Raw genomic sequence first — 20,558 nt, forward strand, 5'->3', positions numbered from 1 at the left:
CATCTGGACAGCTTCAGAAGTAAACTCTGTGCCACTTGCCTTTTCTTTCTTTTTTTCTGGGAGTTCTATTCTCAAGAAGGTCATGGTTTGTTCCCGCAAGGGCCAGCAACCCGTGGTTACAGGCAAGGACTCGCAATGTGAGCAGACTCAGATATATAACCCCCGTGGCTTCTGTCCCTTTGAGCAGGAGCTCTGTTGGTCAGTTAAGGTTTGACAGGGGAAACCTGTGCTGATCCTTTAGGGGGCGTGAGTGATATTTGCACATTCAGACCCAGGGATGGTGATGCCCGAGTGGATTTTTATTTTTGTTTTCGAAAACATGGCTGCTGTCTCAAGCAGTAAGACATTTAAAAACATGTAGATCTGTGTAAGATGCAACTGGTGATAGTCCGTGGATCTGGCTGGGGAGTTTAGTTGCTCCAGAAGGCTACAGGCCACTCTTTGAGCTTGGCAAATAGATTGTAGAGACTTGGACAGCAGGTGTGAGCAGATTGAAAAAAATATTTGTGACAAATGAGTTCAAGGTATACATACTTAGAAGAAAAAAATCTAAAAAAAAAAAAGAAGAAGAAAAAAATCTTTACCCGTACTTTCTGGTTGAAGACACTTCATGGCCCACAGTTAAGGTTTATTTTAAATACATTAATACTGACTTAGAAAAACCAACATTTCAGTAAAATTATAATCAGAAATGATGTTACCTAAATGTACACATTTTGGCCGGTGCCATGGTTCACTTGGCTAATCCTCCACCTGCGACGCCGGCACACCGGGTTCTAGTCCTGGTCGGGGAGCTGGATTCTGTCCCGGTTGCCCCTCTTCCAGGCCAGCTCTCTGCTGTGGCCCGGGAAGGCAGTGGAGGATGGCCCAAGTCCTTAGGCCCTGCACCCCATGGGAGACCAGGAGAAGCACCTGGCTCCTGGCTTCGGATCAGCGCGGTGCACCAGCCGCGGCGGCCATTGGAGGGTGAACCAACGGTAAAGGAAGACCTTTCTCTCTGTCTCTCTCTCACTGTCCACTCTGCCTGTCAAAAAAAAAAAAAAAAAAAAAAAAAAAAAGTACACATTTCTCACCTGATTCCCGACTTGGCAGTGTGCCCTCTCTATGTGTGAAAAGATTAACATTCATTGTTGAGGAATCCTGGTGGGTCACCATGAAAACAGTCAAGTGGTTATTTGATGTCAGCGTGGCTCCCCATTTAGGGCGTCTTGACTCTCAGAGGAATACGTGCAGCCCTCCAGACCCCAGCGCCCGTGGCCCTTAGTCCCTGCCCTAGTCCCACTGCTTGTTTCATCTCCCTGGGAATGATCCAGATGTGCCCCAGGACATAGATTCTCAGGAATCTAGCCAGCATTCTCAGGAGTCTAGAGTTCTCTGAGTCCATGGTGCCAAGCAGAGTTTCATTGGTCAGTAGAATGGAACGTTGAGTGAAAGCTCCAAGGGGGAAAGGTGAGTGGTTCTCATTGAGGAGAAGGTGCCTGCAGCCCCATCCAGCCTGCCACCTCGGCTACAAGGCTGCTGTGGAAGGGGACGTGGCAGCATTTGCTCATAGGCTCATGACGTTATCCATAGATAAAAAGGAAAAAATGGAGGAAGGGACAGAGGAATAACAAGAAGAGAAAGAGGTGGTAAGGGGAGGGAGGAAGAGGAGATCCATACGAGGGATTCAAAGTTGTGGATTTGCAATACCTAATTTTAGTTTTTATCATGTTTTTAACTACTTCCAGTTTCCTTCATGGAGTCATATTTGCTATGAATTCCTTTTTTAATTTAAAGATTTATTTTTTATTTACTTGAAAGGCAGAGTGACAGAGAGAGAAAGAGAGAGAGAGAGAGTCAGAGAGACAGAAAGAGAGAGAGAGAGAAAATGAATGACTCTTTCATCTGCTGATTCACTTCCCAAACTTCCTAACTGCCAGGGCTGGGTCAGGCTGAAGCCAGGAGCCAGGAACACCATCTGGGTCTCCCATGTGGGTGGCAGGGACTCAAATACTTGGGCCATTTTCTGCTGCTTCCCCAGGCACATTAGCAGGGAGTGGATTGGAATTAGAGCAGCTGGGACTTGAACTGGTGCTCATATGGGTTGCTGGCATTGCAGGCTGAAGCTTAACCTGCTGTGCCACAATGCCAGCCCCCCATGTATTTTTTCTTAAAAGATTTTAAAAAATGAAAGGCAGAGTTATAGAAAGAGAGGGAGAGACAGAGATTTTCAATCAGATGGTTTTTCCCCCAAATGACTGCAACAACTAGGGCTGGACCAAGCTGAAGCTAGGATCCTGGAGTTCCATCTGGTTCTTTCACACTCCACATATTCCTTTTTTACACCACAAAATTAACTAACATTCACACATGGAAGCCTGTAATCTATTTGGTACCTTAGGAAGTTAATGTAGAGTACTGAAATGACTAACAGTTTAGGGGTGGTACTGTTAACTAGGTTAAGCCTCCCTCTGTGGTGCTGGCATCCCTTATGGGTGCCAGTTTGAATCCCGGCTGCTCCGCTTCCAATCTAGCTCCCTGCTAATGGCCTGGAAAAGCAGTGGAAGATAGCCCAAGTATATGGGCCCCTGCCACCCATGTGGGAGACCTGAAAGAAGCTCCTGGCTCCTGGCTTCGGAACTGCTCAGGTCCAGCCATTGCAGCTATTTGGGGAGTGAACCAGTGAATGGAAGACCTCTCTCTCTCTGTCTGTAACTTTGCTTCTCAAATAAATAAATAAACCTTTAAAAAATGAGTACTGTTAATAGCATATTTGTCATTTTTATTCTTTGTTTTTCTGAGAGATCAAGATAATGTGGACATTTTTATCGTTAGTATCTTCACTGTTTAAGGCTCTTAAACATTCATTAAGAAGGTGCTGTCACTGAAGTGCACTTGCATACATTTTGGTACTCCAGATGTGGCAAAGTTAGCAAATTGGGATGAAGATTGTTTGGAAAAGCCCTGGGGGTTGATGCAGCGCCCCCTCCACTTTCTCCACTGTGTGTCAGCCTCCAGAGCCCTGGGTGGGGGCAGCCTTACATCTGGAAGCTTTCCCTGGGGGTGGGATGGCAGGGTATGGGAGCATTGTCCTTCATCTGTGGATTAGCCTGTTTGCTAAACTGTAAAGTGAAACTGCTCAAGATAAGAACCTGCTACCCCAAGACAAGAGCACTCAGCCAACCAGTCAGGCACCAATTATTTGCTAAGAGTCTATGGAGTGCAAAGGACTGTGCTGGGCTATAGAGTGGATTCAAAGAGCATGTAATGACCCTTGATGTTGGGAAGGGAGTCAAGATAGGTCCTTGAGAAAATTAGTACCATTTTGAGGCAATGCATGGTTAGGAGCCAGCCATAAAGCAATGGAAGCATTTGTCACACTGTGCTCACGGGTAATAGCCTCCCAAGGTTGGCCTCTCCAGGAGAATGGGAGAGGCAAAAGCACTGCCTTCAAGGAAGGAACTAAACACAGGCTTTCCCATCGTCACATCATGCAGCTTTGCTGTCCTTTCCTGAAACTGGAAGGAACCTGGCTGCCTCTCTGCCTGTGCATGTTGTAGCTGGAGCACACATGGTGGGCCTACCCGGTACTGTGGAAACCAGCTATGGTGATCAGCACTGGTGTGGCCCCAGAAGTTGATGGAGAGTATGGAGAAGCAAAGAGATTATGAAGAAAAGTCCAGGCCTTGTGAAGAATATATGTGGATATACTTAGTGGTGGGTATGAGACTGGAATGGTAGTCAGCCACATATCAGGTACCCAAGTGAAGGGACTCTTTGATGTAGCAGTAGGGAAAAATAGAGTATGAACTGGGTGTGGGGACCTAGAAAGACAGAGGAGGAGGAAGCCATTGGTTCCTGGGCATGATGGTCGGCAAGTCTGAGCAGTCTCTCTGACTTCTGGCTTGTCACACCCTGAGACGGATCCCATAATCACTTTTCCCAAGAAGCTAGGAAACTGTGTACAAGTTCTCCTAAACAAAGTGTGTTGTCATAATGAATGTCAACATGGAATTTCTAAAAATGAGAAATATGACTCTTGTAAGATACAAAATGAACATGTCAGAATTTTCTTTAGTCCACCAATGAGGAAACCAGTGAGATGATAAACTGATTCAAAGGGTATTTGAGGAACTGGTTATTAATGGGCTTTAAAAAAAAAAAAGAATGTAAGATTAAGGTTCGTAGGCTATACACGAAGCTTCTATAGCGAGAAGGATCATACTCTTTGCAGTCAATGTTTCTACTGTCCAGACGTCTTCAACAAGTAACTTCACAGAGTCTGTGAAGTCTCTCGGATTGTAAATAGAAAAGTCAAATTCAAACATGTTCTCCGCAAGAGTGACATAATCCGAGGGAGGACCTGTTGAATGATGCTGCAGTGTGACATTGATGTTGAGAGAATGTGCTGCCTTTCACCTCCCATCCTCCGTCTTGCCCAACTGCCTCATTTCCAAGTTTTGGGTAGTTTTTATGAATGTTTTTAAACTGCTTTGGAGTTAAAGAAATTTGATATTGAACCCCAGTACCTTCACTTAGCAGCTATATGATGTTGGGCAGCTAATTGCCAACAGCTGGCTTTATTTACTTGCTGTAAATTTGGAAAACCAAGTGAGACAGCTTTTGTACAGTGGCTGGTGCATGACAGGAACTCCATAAATCTTCATCTTAATTCTCCTCTTTTCAAAGCTAAACAATTGTCACTTGTTGTCTGCACTTCACAGGCAAGTATGCTTTACTTAGAAGCCTGCATCTGGTGACTGAACAAAAAGGAGAGATGTTCCTGATGACTTGATATCCTTTTTTTTTTTTGATGGTGAGGATGGGGATATTTCTTGTTTAAGTGAAAATATTAGCCTTGCCTCCTTGTACATGGAGAGCTGGCCTCCAAAGTTGTACTCTGTGAGGTCCATTCAGTAACTTAGTGTCTCTGTTGAGGTTTTTGAGGAGAGGGGAATGGATAGATGCCTTCCAGGAGTGTCCTCTTTTGCATACCCACCTCATCTGCTAAAGGTCAAAGGTCATCACAGATACAGTCAACAGAGACTCTAGAGGGACTGTGAGCTGCTCTCTGGGACAGACAGTTGATTCTAACAGCCAGAGCTGGCCGCCTGAGAGCAGATTTCCTTTCCTCCATAACCCTGTCTCCCAGGAACCCATGTGCTGGGCCTTGACTTCAACTCCCTTCCAGAGTACGATGGTAATGTTGATTCATGGGTCAGGTGTCCCAGCTTCTAAACTCAGTGCTGCCACTGTTTATCTTTGTATACAGCTTTTTATCTTTCCTGCGTAAATTGTAAAATCCAGTAGGTCTACGTGTGGTTTGGTGTGAATGGTCACACAGAGGAGAGGTTCTGTAACTCTGTCCTTTATGTCTGGGTCATAGCGCTGAATGAGATGTGATATAATCAGTGTCGTCATCCAGACTCAGTTTCGTTCATTCATTAGGCAACAAGGATTTATTGAGCAACATCCCTGTGCCAAGCCCTGGTGATTTTTCTGTGTCCACAATAAGTAAGAGCTGGCTCTGATGGAGACAAACAGTAACCAAGTAAACAAGGAAGATGATGAGGTTATGATAAGTATCATGAATGAGATAACCCTGATGATGGGAAACTCTAAGTAAGCTGCTATTCTAGACATTTTAGCTGGGGTGATCAGAGGCATTCTTCCTGAGGAGTTGGCTTTCTGAGCTGAGAACAAAAGATGAGGCCATTCAGGGGTTCTGGAAACCATGAGAAGGGATTTTGGTTTTTGATTTTTAAGGGAGCTGTCATGTATGTGTGTCTATGAGTCTGTGTATATGTGACTGTGTGTGTGTAGTCAGTATGTACGAGTGTGGAGTGTGTGTGTATTCTCATGCTGTAATTTTTTAATAGGCTAGTGGCATGAGGGGCTGTCCTCCGTGACACAGGTTATAGTGGGGAAGGCTGGTGTCAGGGAGATTGGCTAGAAGGGGAGTTCAGTTACCAGTGAAATGGGGCCTGGAGGGTGCTTATTTGGCTGGCTTTGGAGAGGGAGAAGACTAAGTTGGGGAAGTCCTGTAGGTTACTTATTTTATTCTGCATCTGGAATGAATGAGATGGAGGAGTGAGGGGCCAGTATCATGAAACAATAGGTTGAGCCGCTGCCTGCGGTGCTGGCATCCCATGTGGTCCTTGGTTTGAGTCCTGGCTGCTCTACTTCAGATCCAGCTCCCTGCTAATGTGCCTGAGAAAGCAGCAGAAGGTGGCCCAAGTGCTTGGGCCCCTGTACCCACAGGGGAGACCTGGATGAAACTCCTGACTCCTGACTTTGGTCTGGCCCAGCCCTGGCCGTTGTGGTCATGTGGAGAGTGAACCAGCAGATGGAAGACTTCTGTCTCTCTCTCTAACTCCACCTTTTAAATAAATAAATAAATATATTTTTAAGAGAGAGATGGATGAGTGAAAGATAACTCCATCAAAGAAGTCTCACTGTCTTCAGATGGGCCAATTGGATGGCTAGATGAATATTTTACCAGTCTTAGTTAAAAAACAGTCAAGCCTCACTTAAATCCGTATGCTTGATTTCTGTGACAAGACTCCCATCAGTTTTTTTTTTTTTTATAAGCTGAATTAGACAGTGAGAGAGAGAGAGAGAGACAGAGAGAAAGGTCTTCCTTTTTTCCATTGGTTTATCCCTCAAATGGCCGCCATGGCTGGCATGCTGCACCGATCCAAAGCCAGGAGCCAGGTGCTTCTCCTGGTCTCCCATGCAGGTGCAGGGCCCAAGTGCTTGGGCCATCCTCCACTGCCTTCCCGGGCCATAGCAGAGAGCTGGCCTGGAAGAGGAGCAACCGGGACAGAAACCGGCGCCCCAATTGGGACTGGAACCTGGGGTGTCGGCACCGCAGGCAGAGGATTAGCCTAGTGAGCTGGGGCACCGGCAAGACTCCCATTAGTTTTACTGAGTGATTCTCCTGCATGCTTTCACCTCCCTACCCACACTGCACCTGTACACACAGCCTTTTTTTTTTTTTTTTTTCACATGTAGGATTCTTAATCTGGAGAAACTCATAGTATTTTTTATTCCCCCCAGGACATCTTTGAAGATGCTTTGGAAACCAACTCTATGTAAGTAAAAACATAATAAAAAGTATTCAATAAGGAAAAGTTTATGATTCTTATATCCAATATAAATATTCCATTCTTATTAAAAAAGTCATTCTTTAAAATTAAAGAGTTAGGATGTGATTGTGCTTAAGAAAGGATATACCTAAAATTACTGTGAAATATATTTTTGAGTATTATTTCTTGTGATATAAAAGGAAAATGCTTTCTAACATTGTTTTATAGCTAACCCTTTTAATGCTTGTCCATATTTATTTACACAGCCTCATAATATAGATTTTTGCTTTTGGTTTATACTTGACTTCATTATAAGCATTTACTCTAAGCCTTTATTTTGGTAATAATTTTAAATGGCTAATTTAGATTAAGTGGAGTCTCATAATTATCTATGTTGCCATTGTTAGACATCTAGGTTGTTCCTGGTTTAACTTACAACTAAGCAATGAATATTTTCGTGTATGTAGCTTTGCCATCTTTTTGAATTACTTCTGAAGGTTAACTTCTCAAATGAAGGATTGTTGGATTAAGAGGAGTGAATATGCTCTTTATATATCTCCAGTTACCTTTCTTTCTTAGCTTGGGCTGCCATAACAAAATACAATAGACTGGATGGTTTAAACAACAGAAATTTGTTTTCTGTGAATTTGGGAGCTGAAGTCCAAGATAGGGCACCAGCACCTTTGGGTTCTGGTGAGGGCTGTCTTCCTGGCTTGTGGACAGCTGCCTTCTTACTGTGTCCTCACATGGGAGAAAAGTGAAAGTTATTCTGTTGCCTTTTCTTGTAAACCTATTAATCCCTTTACAAGGGCCTCAGTCTCCTGACCTTATCTCCCAAGGACCTCAAGTACCATTGCTTTGGAGGTCTGGCTTCATTGTGCCAATTTTTAGGTGGTGGCGGTGGGGCACACAGTTCAATCCAGAGCATCTTCAAGAGCTTTCCCAGTTTGCACAGCTGCCAGTACCATGTAAGTGAAGTGCTTTAAACAGTAGCATTACCATTACTGAGTATTATTTGAAAAACATTGTTGCTACTGAAATGGTACCTGTTTAAGCATTTAAAAAGTTTCTTCATTATATTTTGTACTTTTCCTTTTTTATAACTCATATTTTTGCCTTTTAAAAATTTTTCTCAGTGTTTCTCTGATGTTCTTATGGATGTTATATCATGTCTGCCTTGATCATTTGTCATTTTTGTTAGTTTTCTTTATGATAGAAATATATATTTTTATTTTGTCCCCAAATTTTGATGTTTATGTGGTTGAATGTTTATTTCATTAGGAAAAACTTAACCGTGATTGTGATTTAGTAGAAGAAATAACCACCTTTTTGTTTTGTAAAAGTTTTAGATTTTCAGATTTTGTAAAAGTTTTAGATTTTCAGAATCACAGTGAAGTTAGAGAGTTCCTATATACCCACTCAAGACTATTAATAATCTTTGCTATTAATTTCTTAAATTAGCACAGAAAATAACCTAATATACATTATTATTCACTACAGTGGGTTAAGATTTCTTCTTGTTCTTTTTTAATTGATTTTTTTAAAAGATTGATGTATTGGCGCCAGCACTGTGGCATAGTTGGTTAAGCTGTGGCCTGCAGCACCAGCATCCCATGTGGGCGCCTGTTTGAGTCCTGGCTGCTCCATTTCAGATCCAGCTCCCTGATAATACACCTGGGAAAGCAGCAGAAGATGACTCAAGTCTCTGGGTCCCTGCTCCTACGTGGGAGACCCAGAAAAGGCTCCTGGCTACAGCCTGGTGCAGCCACTTAGGGAGTGAGCCAGCGGAAGGAAGATCTCTGTCTCTTCTTTCTCTCTCTGTAACTCTGCCTTTCAAATAAATAAATTGATCTTTCAAGGCAGAGTTACAGAGAGGAAGAGAGACAGAGAAGACATTTTTTGTCCTCTGGTTCATTCTCTAAATGGCAACAGTGGCCAAGAGTGGGCCAGGCTGAAGCCAGGAGCTTTTTCTGGGTCTCCCACATGGGTGGCAGGGCTCCAAGCACTTGGGCCGTCTCCCACTGCTTTCTCAGGCACATTATCAGGGTGCTGGATCTGAAGTGGAGCAGCCAGGACTCTAACTGGTGCTCATACAAGATGACAGCCTTGTAGGTGGAGGCTTAACCCATTGTGCCATATAACCAGCCAGGAGTTTCTTCTGGGTCTTCCATGCAGGTGCAGGGGCCCAAGCACTTGGGCCATCTTTTACTGCTTTCCCAGGCCATAGCAGAGAGCTGGATGGGAAGAGGAGCAGCTGGGACATGAACCAGTGCCCATATTGGATGCTGGCACCACAGCGCTGGCTCCTAAATTACCTTTTTTTTTTTTTTTAAAAAAAAAAAAAATTTAAAGCTAGGGTGACAGATCTTCCATCCACTGGTTCACCTCTCAAATGGCTGCAATGGCCAGGGCTGGACCAGGATGGAGCCAGGAGCCGAGAACTCCCATCTGGGTTTTGCATGTGGGTGGTGGGACCCAAGCACTTAGGCCTTCTGCTGCTGCTTTTCCCGGGCACATTAGCAGGAAGCTGGATCGGAAGTAGAGTATCCAGGAGTTGAACATTTGCTCATATGGGATGCCAGCATTGCAGGTGATGGCTTAATTTGCTACTCCACAACATGTGACCCCTAAAAAAAATCACTTCCAAGGTTAGTGAATTATTGCCATGTGAAAATCTTGTCATTATTCAACCATGTTGTTGTGGCTCCTCCCTGGATGTTGGCAGGAACTGAGCTGGGGCCGTAGTGGGAGATGGCTGTCTGTGTGATGATGGAAAAGGATCAGGCTGTGGGGCTAGTGATTAGTGTTCACCAGTGGAGACCCCACTGTCCCCAGCAGGGAGTAGAGCATCACACACTGGGAAGAGGCTCAGTCCCCACCAAGGGAACAGGTTGGCCTGGTGACTGGCAGCACACATTAGCACTCTTGTCTCTCCCAACCCTCACTGGCTGCATGAGGCTTTACCTCTGGGATGTCTGAAAGACATTGCAAGTGATTTCCAGCATCTATTACTTTTCAAAAATTGACATCATACAATAAAATGGAACAAAACAAACTCTTGAACTTGACTCAGCTGAAGCTAGTTTAGTTCCCCGTCTCACACCAGCCCTAAAGCTGCCAGCCCTCTACCTATTCCAATACTATTCACCATGCAGGAGAGAAAATTTATGCATGATGCCTCCGTTACTGAATAATAAGTTCATTAATGTAACAATACTCTCTTTCTGGGCTTCCTGTTCTGTTCCTTTGGCCTGTGTGCCTGTATTTGCACAAAACCACTCTTTTGGTCGACTGTTTCACCTGTTTTCTTAGTAGTGTGAATGGCTCTTAGAAGAACAGCATCAAAAATGATCCCTGGGATGGAGTCATTTTTGATTCATGGATCTCAGAAGTCCCTTCTCAGAAGTGTCCTTTTCAGATGAGGAAATCTGAAAGCCCCGAGTCTTCTTTTATTCTACTGTCAGCCATGTTACAGCTCTCATGCTGAAAACAGTCGCTCCTCAGCACCACCTCATTTTCTCATTATTTAACGTTTCCCCTTCATTGCCTTTTTAATTTCTCTTCTACTGTATTTATCAGCCATTGCCAGCACTTTCCTTTTTTTTTTTTTTTTCCTTTGCAATTTTAACTCCTCTGTTCTGCTCTGTTGAACAAATCCAATGGTTTTCCCATTCTAGAAGTTATCTTGCACTTTTAGGTCTCCTATGCATTATATCATTTTTTTTTAAAGATTTATTTGAAAGGCAGACACACACATTTTCCATCTACTGGTTCGCTCTCCATTGGGCCACAAGGCTGATCAAAGCTTAAACCAGGAGCCCAGAGTTGTATCTGGGTCTCCCATTTGGGTTGCAGGAGCCCAAGTCCTTGGGTCATCTTTGGCTGCTTTCCCTGGCGGATTAGCAGGGAGCTTGGTTGGAAGTGGAGTAGCTGAGTTTCAAACCTGCACTCTGATGTAGGATGCCAGTGTTGTCAGTAGTGGTAGCTGTGCCACAATGCCAGCACCTCTTATGTTCTTTAAGACTACTACCTCTTGAACATCTTTGTGTTTCCTTTTCAATGTTGCTGAAATGTCCCTGGAACATGCTACTTTCACCTTGTTTGTGGCAGTGCATTATAGTCATTTTACTTTACTTTTATGCGAGATAGAGCCCCAAACCAGAGGGACAGCCAACGTTACATACTGCAGTGGTATTAGTACCTTTTCTGTACTATAACAAAATAATCTGAGATAGGCTTACTTTACAAAAAAAAGAGGCTTATTTCACTTGCAGTTCTGGAGAGGTTCAAAGGCCCAAGATCAGGCAGCTCAATCAGTTGGGCTTCTGGTGAGGGCCCAGTGGCAGATAGCATCATAGTGGTGGAACACGTGAGAAAGAAGAGATCACATCTCAATACAGAGAGTCAGAGAGCAGTTCAGGAATCGGAGTCAGCTGCATAACTACTCTCATGAGAGATCAGTCCTCCCATGAGAAGGCAAGGTCCCCTGTGACCTAGAGACACCCTCTAGACATCACTTCCCAGCACCACCACACTGCGGATCAAGCTTCCAACACATGAACTCTTGTGGTGACACTTGCAGGCTCAGTCCATGCTCTAAATACCTTGCCCTTTGCTTGTAGCACAGGCCTCCGTGCAGAGTCTATTTACAACTGATTTTGATCTCATTCTAACACTTGGCTTTTTGGTCTCTTCTTTAACTTTGCCATGCAGAGTTCTGAGAGGTATTGTGGAGGGGGCTTGGTTTTAGAAGCTGCCTTTTTGATTATGGCAAAAGGAAAAAAAAATGGCAGTGAAAGAAGAAAGGAGAAAGTCAGTATTACACACAGCTGTGGACCTCCAAAGCACAGCAGTGTGATACCATTTTGCTTCCATATGCCTTCCTGGAAGATATGACCGCAGACTTGACAGTTAGACTTGAGCTTTAGCCCCAGCCTTCCACTGACTGCCTGTGAGGCCTAGAACCAGTTTCTCTGAGCTTCAGTTTCCTCATCTTCTCATAGATTTACTGGGAGAGTTAAATGAAGTACTCAGAGAAAATTGGCATTTTGCTGCCTCCCTCCTATTAGTCTGGGTTCTCCAGAGAACTAGATATAATGAGAGGTACCTAGCTATATATTTTTCTTTTTTAAAAGATTTTATTTATTTGAAAGAGTTACAGGTCCTTGCCACTCATGTGTAAGTTACAGTTACAGAGTTACAGTAGAGTCAAAGGGAGAGAGAGGTCTTCCATCCTCTTGTTCACTCCTCAAATGTCTGCAGTGGCCCTAGCTGAGCTGATCCAAAGCCAAGAGCCAGGAGCTTCTTCTGGATGTCCTACGTGTGTGCAGGGGCCCAAGGATTTGGGCTATCTTTTACCACTTTCCCAGGCCATAGCAGAGAGCTGGATTGGAAGTGGAGCAGCTGGGACTCAAACCAGTGCCTATATGGGATGCCAGCTGCAGACCAGGGCTTTAACCCTCTGTGCTACAATGCCAGCCCCCATATCTATAGTTCTAAGTAAAGAGTTTTAATAGAAGAATTGGCTTACATGGTTGTAGAGACCGAGAAGTCTAGTTTTAGAGTTGGCAAGCTGGAGACCCAGGGAAGCTGATAGGGTGGGTAGTTCCAGTGCAAGCTGAAGGTCCGGGTGCCAGAACAGATCATATTCAGTTTCCTGAGTCCAGGTTCAAAGGCAGGAGAAGACTGATTGCCAGCTCTAAGATAGGCATGCAGCGAACTGGAAAAGCCTGCTTGGCTGTTCCTGTATTTCCCAGTGTAGAGTGTGGTGTTCCTATACTTATATATTCTGCATTGCTGAACCTTTTTGAGATTAAGATGTTGCAGAAGTAATTTGCTATTCAATACTTTTCTTTAAAAAAAATGTATGTATGCTTTCCTTCTGGTTGTATATACATGGTGATTGTAAAAGATTGTTCAGTGTTTTTATGTGAACTATCAATATTTCCCTCTTGTTTCCTCTTAAATTTCTTTTTGAAAAAAATTTAAAAGATTTTATTTATTTATTTGAGAGGTAGAGTTACAGACAGTGAGAGGGAGAAACAGAGAGAAAGGTCTTCCATCTGTTGGTTCACTCTCCAAATGGCCGCAACGGCTGGAGCTGCGCCGATGTGAAACCAGGAGCCAAGTGCTTCCTCCTGGTCTCCCATGCGGGTGCAGGGGCCAAAGCACTTGGGCCATCCTTCACTGCTTTCCCAGGCCACAACAGAGAGCTGAATCAGAAGAGGCGCAGCTGGGACTAGAACTGGTGCCCATATGGGATGCCGGTGCTGGAGGCGCAGGATTAACCTACTGTGCCATGGCGCCCGCCCCTCTTAAATTTCTGATTCTACAATATTCCCTTTGTGGTCCACTGGCTGCTACATTCACTAGACTTTTTCCATCTGATTGAGGCACAGATTCTGGGTTTATGTTTTTAGTAGAGATAACAACTTTTCAGTCTCATTGTACTAGGAAACGATCCTTTTGCCAGCTTGATGATTAATGTCCTCTAGTGAATATTTTCTCTTGAATTCTTAATGAAAATATTCATACCGGTAGTCAAAGAAGGCCTTAAATTGTTTCCACAAAGGAAATTATTTCCTTCTTTTCCGCTTAATGGGTTTACCACCTGGACATAGATTTTCCTCCTTCTGGTTCTTTGTGGCAAACACTGTTATTTTCCCCAAGTAAAATATGTTGGTAATTTCTAGTTTTGCAGACTGGTGGATCATACAAAAATCTCTACCATTTAGAAATGGAGGAAAAAACAAAGATGAAAAAAGTATTAATGTCACATTGACCTTGTCCTTTGTGAAAATTAAAATTTTTGGGGTGACCATTCCATGCAGTGGTTAAGAAGGTCCTTGGGACACCTGTATCCCATAAAAGAGTGCCTGGGTTCAAGTCTTGGCTGTTTCCAATCTCACCTTCCTGCTGATGCCCCCTGGGAAGCAGCAAGTGATGGGTCATGAAGTTGGGTTCTTGCCACTCATGTGGGAAACCTGGATTGGGTTCTTGGCTCCCATTTTTGTTCTGGCCCAACACCAGCTATTGCAGGCATTTGGAGAGTAAGCCAACGGACGGAAGATTTCTGTTGGCCCATAAGTCTCTCTGTCTCTCTATCTCTTTGTCTTTCAAAAAAAAAAAAAAGTTGTTGATGAACTTCTGACGTATTTGGCTTAAGGAGGTGTCCTCTTAGAAAAGAGTTGTAAATTAGACCCACCTCAGAATATGTAGCAATCTGCCATAAATAATATAATAAAAGTTCTAGATCAGCACCAGTGTAGTGTCTCACTTCCTGGTTTAACAATTCCATGATGGCCAGCATTTCTTGGGACTCTGATGCCTTGGGATCCTCCTTGCCACAGTGCTGTGTCTGAGCATGTGGTTGTGAGTGTCATGAAGTCTACTCGTAAACAGATATGTGTGAAGAGTAAGTAGACTCTTTCAGGGGCCCCAAAAGAGAGCTATCTTCCGGTTGGGTATAGAAGCCATTGGCATTTGTTTTGGATTTTGAGGGATGGGGGAGTTCAGTAGGTGGAGCTGGTGCAGAGGTTCATAGGTGGGGAACAGTGGCCAAAGTGCAGGGAGTGCATTCATGGAGCCATGGAAATGAGCGAAGTTGGGTCATGGAGAATTCCTGGCCTTGTGTAGTGAGGAGAATGGACTAACCACTTGGAATCAATGTGACGTGGTGGTGTTTTTGATGAACCTGTTTCTCATAAAATCTTTAATGGGCAATGAGATAAAAATCTGTAACTGGGAGATTTGGCTGGGTACTAGTTAATCAGGGTTTTCTTTCTGTGGTGCTGTATAGAAGTCTGGGGAGACAGATCAAACCTATGTTCAACAACTATTAGAACAGATAAAATTTTTTTTTTAAACAGAGATTTATTTATTTATTTGTGAGGCAGAGTTACAGAGAGATGGAGAGAGAGAGAGACGTCTTCCATCTGCTGGTAGAACAGATACAAGTTTAACATGTTCTCAGCAGTGGTCTCTCAAATGCAGTAACATCTTATTATGATTTTGGATTTATCCTTACCTAGAAATTCCGAGGTGTTGAATCGGGTCCTGAGGCAGTGTGAATACAGAGGAGACAATTGTGTTTAAGTGCAGGAACTGCTTTGAGTTTGTGCTTCCTGTAGAAGTGAGATAGGCAATCATTTTTAGCCAGGTGATTAGAAGCTTACAGTGGAGATAACAATGTTTTGTGGCATAGTGTTTCTCATGGGCTTTTTCTTTCTTCACACCTTCTCTTTTGAACTATCAACTGTAGATTGGAATGAGACAGGGCTTTTGGGGCCTATCTCCCCACCTTCTTATTTGATTAGATCAAAAATGATTTTGTCTGTCTTAAAATTAATAAGGGTGAATACTAGTGAATGATAGCTGGGAAGCATCTAATTAAAAGTTGTCTTCCTAGTAGCTAAATGATAAACAGTAACTATAAGCAGAATTGAATATGTTTTCATTTCTCTTTTGCTCCTTTTCTTTGGGCTGTAACTCCTTCCAGGTGCTGTAAATGTTTCTCTGGTCTGCAGAAGAACTTGTTTCCCTCCTGTAAACCAATTTTCTATTTATTTGAGAGAGAGAATGAGCACTCCTGTCTGCTGGTTTACTCCCCAGATGCCCACCACAACCTGGGCTGGGCTAGGGCTGGAGTCAGGAGTAGGGAATGCAGTCAGAGTCTCCCATGTGGGTGGCAGAAACCCAGTCACTTGAACTGTCGCTGCCGCTTCCCAGGATCTGCCAATGAGAAGCTGGAATCAGGAGCCAGAGGAGCCAAGAATTGAGCTCAGGACCTCCAGTGTGAGAAGGGGATGTCATTGCATGCCCCATCCTGATTTTCTTTCTTTTTTTAAATAAAGATTTTATTTGCTTATTTGAAAATGAGAATTGCAAAGAGAGGAGAGAGATCATCTATCCATGGGATCACTCCCCAGATTTCTGCGTCAGCTGGGGCTGGGCCATGCCAAAACCAGGAGCTTGGAGCTTCATTTGGGTCTCTCATGTGGGTGGCAGAGGCCCAAGCACTTGGGCTATCTTCTGCTTTTCCCAGGCCATTAGCAGGGAACTGGATCAGAAGTGGAGCAGTCAGGACACAACTGGTGCCCATGTGGGATGCCGGCATTGCAGACAGTGGCTTTACCTTCTATGCCATATTGCCAACCCTAACCCCCCAATTTTCTTAACCATGCGGACAAGTTATTTTGTTGGATCTAAGATGCCACTGATGTTGTTATCTGTAATATAAGGAAGGAAGCCACCACAGCATAGAATCTTATAGAAAAGCTTGCATAAGGAAAAGAAAAAATAAAGCTTATGCAGGAAGACATAAGGAAGCACGTGTATTTCAACCTTTGTATGAGGAATAAAAAAAGCCTCTCGCGAGAGTCTCTGCTATGAGAACGGAAAAAAAAAAAAAAAAGCTCAAATGCAGTACTAATTTATAACCTATTAATATTCTGATTTTAAGTTATTAAGAAATTAATTTTAGTATAGAGAATCATGCAGGCATCACCACATCTAATTCTAAAACATTTTTTGTCACCTGAAAAAGCCACCTGTGCTGCTCTGTAGTCCCTCCCCTTTCCTCCCCACCCAAGGAAGCTCCTAATCTAATCTGTCTCTGGGCTTGCCTCTATAGATGTTTAATATAAACAGAGTCATCTAATTTGTGTTATTATGTGTTTATCTTTTGGGGCTCCTGCGTGTTGTAGCATGTATCTGTACTCCATTCCTTTCTGTGGCTGAATAGCATTCAGTTATACAGCTATGCTACATTTGGTTTACTCAAGCTCATGGGCATTTGGATTGCTTCCAGTTTTTGGTGATTATGAGTAGTGCTGCTTTGAACAATTGTGTGCCGTCTTTGTATGAACATATGTTTAAAATTCTGTGGCATTTTTGTCTGGAAGTAGAATTGATGGATTCTATGGTAAGCCAATGTTTAGCATTTGTATACTCTTAAGAATTCGAGTCATTCACTGGCTGGGACTCTGAATACGAGTTGCAGCCCAAGCAGGTGATTTAATGTGAAGTGGAGATGTTGATGGTACCCTTAGGTAGTTGGCATAGATAAATACATTCTCTTTCTAGGAACTCAACTCTGATATAAGGCAACAGGAGTTTCTGTTAATTTTTTAAGATATATCCTGACTTCAGGGCTATTTCATGAGGAACAGTTGCATGTCATAGAGTCAGTGATATATAACAAATTATAATAAATGTATATATATATAAATTATATAATAAGTAACAGTTTTCTTAAAATGTCCAGAGAGAACAGCGTCCCTGCTGTCTTTCCCTGGATTTGTTACCACTTGGATTGCTTTTCTGTGTATTTTCCTTTTTACTATTCCGTCTGCTGTTATATTTGAACCTTCCAAGATGTGGGAGGGTATGTATGTGTGTGTGCACATTTTAAGTTAAGATATAGATCCTATAAATGCTTTTCAGTTCAGTGAGTTGCAGTTCTCTTAGTTCGAAGGGATGCTCCTGAAGGAAAGCTCCATAGTGACCTTTTGGTTCAGCTGTCTCATCCAGTGGAGGAGCCTTGCTCATGATCAAGGTCAGTTGATGACAAAAATGAATGTTTGTGAACATTTGCCTTTCTGTAGACTCTGTTCTTCTCTCAACCCTGGGTAGTGAAGTGCAGGCTGTGTACTAAGACTAGAAGGATTCTGCTCCTTCTACTGAGTTCCTTACCTTTTCCATGAATATGCTGCTCTATACAGCTCTGTCTTCTTAGGCTGTTTTGAGAGTTATAGTTGGAGATAGATCCAATCATTGCTTGTTTGATCACCTGTAGCATTTATGTGTCCTGTTGGACTCCTAGTGTCTACCTCGCTCGTCCATCCAATGCCTTTTCCTCCCTCAGTCTTCCCCCTTCTCTGTTCATGTGTGCACTACCTTTCCTTTAATTTCCACACTATCCAGGCTGATGATTTCATCAACATATATTTCCTATCTGTTTACTTTTCTGTCTTTACACTCTATTTACATCAGCTTAGGTCACTGTCATGTTTTTCCTGGACTATTTTTTTTTCTAATTTTTTTTATTTAGTAAATATAAATTTCCAAAGTACAGTTTATGGATTTACTCCCTAGTTGACCGCAACGGCCAGAGCTGTGCCAATTGGAAGCCAGGAGCCAGGAGCTTCTGGGTCTCCCACATGGGTGCAGGGGCCCAAGGACTTAGACCATCTTCTACTGCTTTCCCAGGTCATAGCAGAGATTTGGGTGAGAAGCGGAGCAGCTGGGACTCGAACTGTTGCCTATATGGGATGTTGGCGCTGTAGGCTGGGACTTTAACCTGCTGTGCCACAGCACTGGCCCCTGTATTCAGTTTTTTGTGACTGAGTAAGCCCCATTTGGTAGTTGTTATTTGTCTTCTGATCATCTAATCTTTTGGGATCTAAGTTCGTGATGATGGGTCTGATTTACTTTATTTATCATAGTTTACTCTGCACCTAAACATGTATTATGCTTAGAACATACTAGGTGCTCAGTATATATTTTTTGATTTAATTAATTTGTTAAATCAATGTACTTAGTCTGTTCAGGCTATTGTAACAAAATACTTTAGAATGAATAATCTGTAGACAACAGAAATTTTTTGAAAAGATTTATTTTGTACTAACTGATAGAATCAAAAAGGGAGAGAACGATCCAACATGGGCAGGAGACACAGCAGACCCATAGAATAGCAGATGTCCTATATAGCACTCTGGCCTCAGAATCATCCCTTAAGGCATTCGGATCTGGCTCAAGAGCCCATGAGGGTATTTTAGGCATGGAAAGCCAAGACACTCTGTCAAAAAAAAAAAAAAAGAAGACCTAAATGAAAGATCTCTGCAAGTGAGATCCCAGTGGAAAGAACGGGGCCATCAAAGAAGGAGGTACCTTTCTCTGAAGGGAGGAGAGAACTTCCACTTTGACTATGACCTTGTTGGAATAACATCGAAGTTGGCGAACCCTAAAGGCTTCCATAGCCTTGGCAACTCATGACTAGAGCCTAGGGCGATTACTGATGCCATAAACAAGAGTGTCAAATTGTTAAATCAACAACAGGAGTCACTGTGTACTTAAGTCTCATGTGGGATCTGTCCTTAATGTGTTGTCCAATGTGAAGTAATGCTAGAACTAGTACTGAAACAGTATTTTTCACTTTGTGTTTCTGTGTGGGTGCAAACTGATGAAATCTTTACTTAGCATATACTGAATCAATCTTCTGTATATAAAAATAATTGAAAATGAAAAAAAAAAAAAACTTGGTTTTAAATTGGAAATTGCCGGCCGGCGCTGTGGCTTAACAGGCTAATCCTCCGCCTTGCGGCGCTGGCACACCGGGTTCTAGTCCTGGTCAGGGCGCCAGACTCTATCCCGGTTGCCCCTCTTCTAGGCCAGCTCTCTGCTATGGCCCGGGAGTGCAGTGGAGGATGGCCCAAGTGCTTGGGCCCTGCACCCCATGGGAGACCAGGAGAAGCACCTGGCTCCTGCCATTGGATCAGCGCGGTGCGCCGGCTGCAGCGCGCCTACCACGGCGGCCATTGGAGGGTGAACCAACGGCAAAAAGGAAGACCTTTCTCTCTGTCTCTCTCTCACTATCCACTCTGCCTGTCAAAAAAAAAAAAAAAAAAAAAGGAAATTGCATAGAAAATTAATTTTTAAAAAATATCATGTAGAATCTCTGTCTTTAATGTGCTGTACACTGTTATTTAATGCTATAACTAGTACTCCAACAGTATTTTTTCACTTTGTGTTACTATGTGGGGCAAACTGTTGAAATCTTTATTTACTATATACTAAACTGATCTTCTGTATATAAAGAGAATTGAAAATGAATCTTGATGTGAATGGAAGGGGAGAGGGAGTGGGAAAGGGAGGGTTGCGGGTGGGAGGGAAGTTATGGGGGGGGGAGCCATTGTAATCCATAAGCTGTACTTTGGAAATTTATATTCATTAAATAAAACTTAAAAAAAAAAGAAAAGATTTATTTTGTTTATTTGAAAGAGTTACAGGGGCCAGCGCTGTGGCTCACTTGGTTAATCCTCCACCTTGAGGCGCCGGCATCCCATATGGGTGCTGGGTTCTAGTCCTGATTGCTCCTCTTCCAGTCCAGCTCTCTGCTGTGGCCCGGGAAGGCAGTGGAGGATGGCCCAGGTGCTTGGGTCCCTGCACCCGCATGGGAGACCAGGAGGAAGCACCTTGCTCCTGGCTTTGGATCAGTGCAGAGTGCCAGCCATAGTGGCCGTTTGAGGGGTGACCCAACGGAAGGAAAACCTTTCTCTCTGTCTTTCTCACTAATTCTGCCTGTCAAATTAAAAAAAATAAAAAATAAAAAACGAAAGAGCTACAGAGAGAGGTAGAGACAAAGAGAAGTCTTCCATCCATTGGTTCACTCCCTAAATGGCCTCAATGGCCGGAGCTGTGCCGACCCGAAGCCGGGAGCCAGGAGCTTCTTCCGGGTCTCCCACGTGGGTGCAGAGGCCCAAGGACTTGGGC

General features: G+C 43.4%; 1 protein-coding gene across 1 annotated transcript in view; it reads left to right on the forward strand.

Annotated features, from left to right (window-relative positions):
- TTC39B (tetratricopeptide repeat domain 39B) overlaps positions 1-20,558 on the forward strand; it is a 134,518-nt gene that overhangs the window by 31,740 nt on the left and 82,220 nt on the right. The window contains exon 2 of the mRNA XM_062208220.1: positions 7,039-7,073. Within this exon, the coding sequence (XP_062064204.1) occupies positions 7,039-7,073 (35 nt within the window). The remainder of the gene's footprint in view (positions 1-7,038; positions 7,074-20,558) is intronic.

Source organism: Lepus europaeus, chromosome 12, assembly GCF_033115175.1.
Source record: "Lepus europaeus isolate LE1 chromosome 12, mLepTim1.pri, whole genome shotgun sequence".
In the NCBI taxonomy this organism is placed as follows: domain Eukaryota; kingdom Metazoa; phylum Chordata; class Mammalia; order Lagomorpha; family Leporidae; genus Lepus; species Lepus europaeus.